Below are 7525 nucleotides of genomic sequence, written 5' to 3' on the forward strand. Positions count from 1 at the left end.
TTCTTTACGACAGCCGTGTTCAGACAGACCGGTGTCGTACGTTTTTGCAGAATCACCATGGCGTCTGTGTTGAAAGAGACTGCGAGCTTGTATGAGACGTTGAAAGGCGAGTGGAACAAAAAGACTCCGAACTTGAACAAATGTGGTGAAATCCTGAGCAAACTTAAGGTAAGGCCGATGACATGAGCCAATAACGGAGTTTTTAAACTATGAAAATGAACTGTTTTGATGCTTTAAAGACAGTCAGCGGTTAGCAGTGGTGCTATCTAGAACTATCCTGCCAGATTGACTCGCATTTAGCACATACAATTCATAGATGTCTTTTACTGTGATGATACATATCATTAAAGTACCGTTTAACATCTTGTGAAGTGAGTGTTTAGGATTTGCTTTTGCTGACCATCGAAGTAGCAAGTTTGTTAGCAGACGAGTTTATATAATACAATAATGGAAATGCCAGCATCATATGACATGATATATATTGAAATATATATATAGCTATTATTTTCATGTGTTTAAGCAGATTCATATTATAGAAGATTTTTATTTTATTTAATGTGTTTATTGAAATGAAGATCTAAATATAAGTCTCTGAATTGACAGTTCTTCTCATTTTGTAGATATCCCTGCTGGAGTTGAACTTTTTGCCAACTACTGGGACCAAACTAACCAAACAGCAGCTTATTCTTGCCAGTGAGTATTTATAAAGGTTTGCTAACATTTTAGTTGTGTGTCAAGTTGAATTAATGTTATTTCTTTTACAGGAGATGTCTTGGAGATTGGAGCACTGTGGAGCATTCTGAAGAAAGACATCCCGTCCTATGAACGCTACATGGCTCAGCTTAAGTGTTATTACTTTGATTACAAGTAATTACATTTCTTGGCCTTACACCACCTGTTTACTCACTATAATTCCTTATATACTGTGTATTTACTATTCTGGAATTTGTGACAATAGCTATGCTGAAAATTGCTTGTTACTTACTAAACGGTAGGCCTATATGTAGTATATTGTATGTTGTTTTGTGAAATGGTATACATTATAGTACAAAATTGTCACTTTCAACAAAAATTTGGGGGACAGATGCATTTTTGTAGCAAAGGGTATCACTTATCATTTTTCATACTGAGCACCATATGTATACTGTTTTTATAATTATTGTCAATCCTCTCTTTTTAAATGTTTCAGGGAGGAATTACCCGAGTCAGCCTACAGGCACCAGTTGCTGGGTCTGAACCTGCTCTTCCTGCTCTCTCAGAATAGAGTGTCTGAATTCCACACAGAGCTGGAAAGACTAAGTGCAAAAGACATCCAGACCAATGTCTACATCAGGCACCCAGTCTCATTAGAGCAGGTGTGGGGAAATATCTAGATTTAGCTTCTTATTTTTGTCATACTCCTTTCTCATATTGAATGCGTTTGGCAATATCTGTTTGTTTTCCCTACCTCTGTAAAGTTTTTGTGTTCTCTTGCGGTTTCAGTATCTGATGGAGGGCAGTTACAACAAGGTCTTCCTTGCAAAAGGAAACATCCCTGCTGAGAGCTATACCTTCTTCATAGACATTCTTCTTGACACCATTCGGTAGAGTTTGGGGTTGTTCAAAGTCTTAAAGGCCTTAACAGTGGCTGGATTTCCATGTACACATTTTTTATGTGAATTTTGGGATATATCGCATAACATTTCTTGGATGGAATCAACAAGATGCAAATAAACTACAAAATGGGCATAGAAAACATATACGCTCGCTTGAGGTGGATACATTTTTTATTCTGTAAGAAGACATGCACATAAACTACGATGAAAACACATTAACCAAATATATAATACATATAGAATTTATATAGGAATATAGATGCATCAAAAAAGTAATGTGAGTTTGTCTCAACAAGCCATGTGAATACATAACTAGCTCAGAGAATTTTACCAATCTCATCCCATAGAATCTCAAATGTTGCTTTGGTTATTCTGAAAGAAGTATAGGTCTCTGCCAAACAATATTGTATGTTTCCCAATCTGTGGGCGTTTTTCAAACCGGGATTGGCATTTTTTAACTATTCAATGCAAGTAGGAAATCTCAATGTAGTAGGCAAATCGTGTAAAACGGTTGAAAAATGCCCATCCCAGTTTGAAAACGCCCACTGATTGGGAAATGGCAATTTTTGTTCTGCAGAGACACAAGTCTATTCTAAAATGCAGGACTCCAGGCCTGTCATCAAAATGATTGGCTATTATTACCTCCCAGAACTGCATGACACGCTTTTGTTCCCAGATATAAGCCATCTGCTGCCAATCGCAAGCAAACGTGAGGTTCATGAGCATGTTTTGTCGGCACGCTTTAAAGAGTGAATATTTTTATTACATTGAACTTCCAATTTCCCCACAAATTACGATTTTGTTCTCTTAAACACATGGGATGGAAACGCTGTTTTTTTTTTTCTTACTGTTTTTGTGATATTCTGATTTCACATAAATTTGAAACTTGTATGGAAACATGAATGACTACATTTGATTTATAAACTGTTTTGGATAGCTTGGTTTCAATAACAGGCTATTATATCTTGTTTTCTTTTTAGGGATGAGATTGCAGGTTGTATAGAGAAAGCATATGAACAGATCCAGTTCAGTGAGGCCACACGGGTGCTTTTCTTTTCTTCCCCGAAAAAGATGACAGAATATGCCAAAAAAGTAAGTGTTTGATGTATTTGCCAAATATTCTTAGGTGTCTGGTTTAATCCCAGCTTTGATAAGAGATGTAATAGATTGAAACATACTTTGCTTTGTTTTTGTTCTCTGCAGAGAGGCTGGACCCAGAGCCCTGATGGATACTACTCATTCAGTACTCAGCATCAAAAGACAGAGGAAGTGACAATCCCCTCCTCAGAGCTGGCTCAACAAGTCATTGAGTATGCAAGGCAGCTGGAAATGATTGTGTAGTGTGGCTATAGCACAATTAGAAACATGTATACATAAAGGTTCCCATTTGTTTTATTCGAATATACAAATAAAACCATTGTACAGTTTACTCAATTTAGACACAACCCCAATGAATGCTCTCAGAGGTAGAGGCCAGAACTCTTTGGCCTACATGTAACCGATTTCTACTTTCTCATGCCTGTATAAGATTCTGTTCAGGTAACAGGGTTGTGGCCATATTTTCTGTTTTCAGCAAGATTTTTTTTTAAAATAAACACATTAAATGTCATTTTTGGATAATTACATGTTCCACTCAACATTTGTTTTCCTTTGCAAGGTTTGATGGTTCTGACTGGCATGATTATGGATGTTGTCAGCTGCTTAAACTTGAGTGTTCACTGAATTATTGTACTTCGTTTTGATGCCCTTGCCTTGTATCCTAAACAGAATGAGGACTACAAAGTTTGTAGATGTTTCTAAATTGGAAAGTTAATTTGTCCAGTTATGGGATGTTTATTTCTTTGTTGTTACAAATAAAAAAATTCGGACTCTTTTAGAAAACGCATTCTGAAACACTATGGTTAACTGCACCATGTTGGTTAGAGGCAGAACCCAGTGTATATGAATAATATTAGCACATTTATCATGTATTGTATATAGCAATATTTTACTGATAAAAGAATCAACTTGCACAGACATAAGTCACCATGCTCACAACTCATCTTAGCGTAGTTGACATCTAAGATTAAGACATATTTGCATCTTATCATGTCCATTTCATTCTCAGATTTCAAAGAACATTGAAGTCTAAGCTATTAAGACCTTTCTCTCCTGTCATACAGGGTTTATCTCTCCAACGTTCTTTTGAAGATGAGGAGCCTCTTGTTTTTTTAAATATTGAATTCTGTATAGAAAACCAAAAAACTGGGTGAATCTTATAAAGAACATGTCCAGGTTATATTTCACCACTAAATCCTTATACACACACACACACACAATAGCTCTTTGGCTGAACTTGATTCAATTGTGGACAGTAACGTGTTTGAAATTGGCTTTCTTAACTTAAATTTACTATCAACACAAACACTTTATGTAGAAAGAATATAGTTAAATTGAGTAAACCTAGCAAAATAAGATGTCAATGTAACTCTTAATTTTAACATTTACTTGCTGTAATGGTGTTAATGCTACATTATCACCACAAAAAAATATTCATGTAATCCCAACACAAATGGATTAAGTAAACTTCCATTTGACAAATTTAAATGGGTAGAATGCCATGAAATCAAGTTGTGACAAAATGTTCTAGAATTGTTTTACTTAAGTTTATTTTAATTAAGAAAATTGAACAAACAGCAAAAATCTTTCTTTAGTGTAAGAAATAGTTAAAAAATTTTTAGGACCATATAATCTAGACACTTCCTTTACAGGCAAAATAATTACACGCATAGTTTAGCTTGAATATACAGTATGCTTTAACAATATTTATTGACATTTTCTACATTAAATATTTATATATATTTACATTCACATTAACCTTATTTGAACATTTATTATTCAAATCGTGATTATTTATAAACACTTGTTTTAATTGATTAAATATCAATAAATTGATCACATTCTGTATGTTCATATAGACACTTAAAGGGACAGTTCACCCAAAAATGAAAATTCTCTCATTATTTACTCACCCTCATGCCATCCCAGATGTGTATGACTTTCTTTCTTCTGCTGAACACAAACAAAGATTTTAAGAAGAATGTCTCAGCTCTGTAGGTCCATACAATGCAAGTGAATGCTAGCCAGAAATTTAAGGTCCAAAAAGCACATAAAGGCAGCATAAAAGTAATCCATAAGACTCCAGTGTTTTAATCCATGTCTTCAGAAGCGATATGATAGGTGTGGGTGGGAAAAATGTCAATATTTTATACTTTTATACTATAAATTCTCCATCCTGACCAGTAGATGGTGATATGCACGAAGAAAGCGAGTTGCCAAATACAAAAGAAGTAGAATGTGAAAGTGGACATTTATAGTAAAAAGAGACTTAAATATTTATCTGTTTCTCACCCACACCTGTCATATCGCTTCTGAAGTTATAGATTTAATGATAATTCAATTGCATTGTATGGATCTACAGAGTTGAGATATTCTTCTAAAAATGTTTGTTTGTGTTCTGCAGAAGAAAGAAAGTCATACACATCTGGGAGTTCATGAGGGTGAGTAAATGATGAGAGAATTTTCATTTTTGGGTGAACTATTCCTCACACACATAATTAACACCTCTCTACTTAAAGGCACTTTTCACACCACATTTAAGCAGGCTCGAGTAACTCCACTGCTTAAAAAACCTGCACTTAACCTTAACAAGTAGAACACTACAGACCAGTCTCTCTCATCCCATTCATGGTGAAAACACTCGAAAGGGCAGTTTTCAATCAGATCTCTGCCTATCTCTCACAGAACAAGCTGCTGGATGACAATCAGTTATGTTTCAAAAGTGGACATTCCACCGAGACTGCCCTGCTGTCTGTCACCGAATCGCTGAGACAGGCGAGAGCTGGATCCAGATCATCCATCCTGATTCTACTGGACCTTTCTGCAGCCTTTGACACAGTCAACCATCAGATCCTCCTGTCCACCCTCTCTACTCTGGGCATCACAGGAACTGTGCTTGTCTAGTTTAAGTCCTATCTCTCAGGTAGGCCCTTCAAGGTAGCCTGGAGAGGCGAGGTGTCCAAGTCACATCAGCTACTTACTGGGGTACCTCAGGGCTCAGTGCTTGGCTCACTTCTCTATCTACACAACATCACTGGGACCCATCATTCAATCACATGTGTTATCTTACCACTGCTATGCAGATGACACACAGCTCTACTTGTCTTTCCAACCCAACGACACCACAGCTTTACTGTTCAGCTGGGTTTAACTACAATAATGCCTTCCAAAACGATCAGAGATCTAGGGGTAACCATCGATAACCAACTAAATTTCACAGACCACATCTCAAAGACAGCACGATCATGTAGATGTTCAATATCAGGAAGATAAAACCCTTCCTCTCTGAACATGCCACACAACTTCTTGTTCAGTCACTTGATTACTGTAACGCTTTCATTGCAGGCCTCCATGCATGCGCAATTAGGCCCCTGGGAATTATCCAGAATGCAGATGAACGTCTCGTCTTCAACAAACCAAAGAGAACGCATGTCACACCACTCCTTGTCTCCCTTCTCTGGCTGCCGGTTGCTGCACGAATCAAATTCAAGGTTCTGATGCTGGCATACAGAACAGTCACTGGGTCTGCTCCAGCATACCTAAAATCATTTCTGCAGAGCTATGTTCCCACCAGAAGCCTGTGGTCGGCTAATGAGGGGCGCCTTGTTGTAACAACACAAAGAGGCACCAAAACACTTTCCTGGACTTTCTGTTTCACTGTACGTCGTTGGATGAAACTCCATCCGTGAAGCAGACTCACTCTCTGTCTTCCAAAAAACGGCTAAGGACACATCTTTTCCATGAGCAACTCACCATACCAAAAAATAAAAAATAAAAATAAATAATTTTTTTAATATATATTCTTGTTGCACTCTAATTTGTCTTGGATACTACTATTCTGATGCAAGTGAAACTTTGTAATGCTGCTCTTTTCATACTACTGTCTCCTTAAGATGAATCGCTTATGATGTATTATTCCTCTTTTGCAAGTCGCTTTGTATACAATTGTCTGCCAAATAAATAAATGTTAAATATTAGAGCATTACTTACTTGGACTCACTTTAAGGAAAGTTTAGAGGTGATTAAACAGTTGCACTTTCCCTAAAATCCCAATAACTTTCATGGGTCCAATTATTTTCACCCTCACAATTTGACATATTTATTATCCTTTTTTTTTTTTTTTTTGTGGTGCATCACATGTTTTCTTGCACTTCAGTATGTTGGGTTTAGAACTTTTACCTTTTTTGTTGTAGCCACAATTTCCCTTGACTCTTCAGGTACAATGTGTGTGGTCTAATAAAAGATCTGCCCTTGTTAGCACAGACTTTAACCTTTCATCTCTCGGATCCTGTTGAGGGTTCTTCCCCTCTGTTCGGTTTTAATTTAACAGTGTGTTAGTGTAACTGCAGTAGCCAACATGTTGGAAAAGCAACAGTCCACATATGTTAGTCTGAGAACTCATCATGACACTACTATTATGTTGCTAAAGATTTAATTGATTTTTTTTTTTTTTTTTGACAAACATAAACATTATAGAGGAGACTGGGGCTAGTTGTCACACAGGGAAGCTACCTAAAGGGCTATATCTAAAGTATCTCTTAGGTTTTGAGTAATTTATCAAAATGCATAAATGTTTAACAGTGGTTTAGGTTGCGAACACCTAGTTTGAAACTGTTCCTGTTGCAGTGCGATCACAATAAAACCACACTGGCATTTGGAAAGGGTCAATTATATTGTAAAGATAGATTTAAACCACATGGTTAAACTCTGGAACAGATCGTCACATTACCATCAGGACAAGTTCTCACATGTATTGTATGCTGGAATTAATAATAGTATTAATGCTTGATACTAATTTATGTTAGCCAAAACAGAGGTTTGATATAATTGTA

General features: G+C 36.5%; 1 protein-coding gene across 1 annotated transcript; it reads left to right on the forward strand.

Moving 5' to 3' along the window:
- Window positions 1–3476, forward strand: LOC127455726 (26S proteasome non-ATPase regulatory subunit 8-like). The gene is made up of 7 exons (XM_051723809.1): window positions 1–168; window positions 621–693; window positions 765–867; window positions 1190–1355; window positions 1483–1583; window positions 2576–2687; window positions 2799–3476. Exons 1-7 carry the CDS (start codon window positions 58–60, stop codon window positions 2934–2936), a joined length of 804 nt encoding a protein of 267 aa, XP_051579769.1. The 5' UTR covers window positions 1–57; the 3' UTR covers window positions 2937–3476.
- Window positions 3477–7525: the final 4049 nt, after the last annotated feature.

The sequence above is a fragment of the Myxocyprinus asiaticus genome, chromosome 18, assembly GCF_019703515.2.
Source record: "Myxocyprinus asiaticus isolate MX2 ecotype Aquarium Trade chromosome 18, UBuf_Myxa_2, whole genome shotgun sequence".
Lineage (NCBI taxonomy): Eukaryota > Metazoa > Chordata > Actinopteri > Cypriniformes > Catostomidae > Myxocyprinus > Myxocyprinus asiaticus.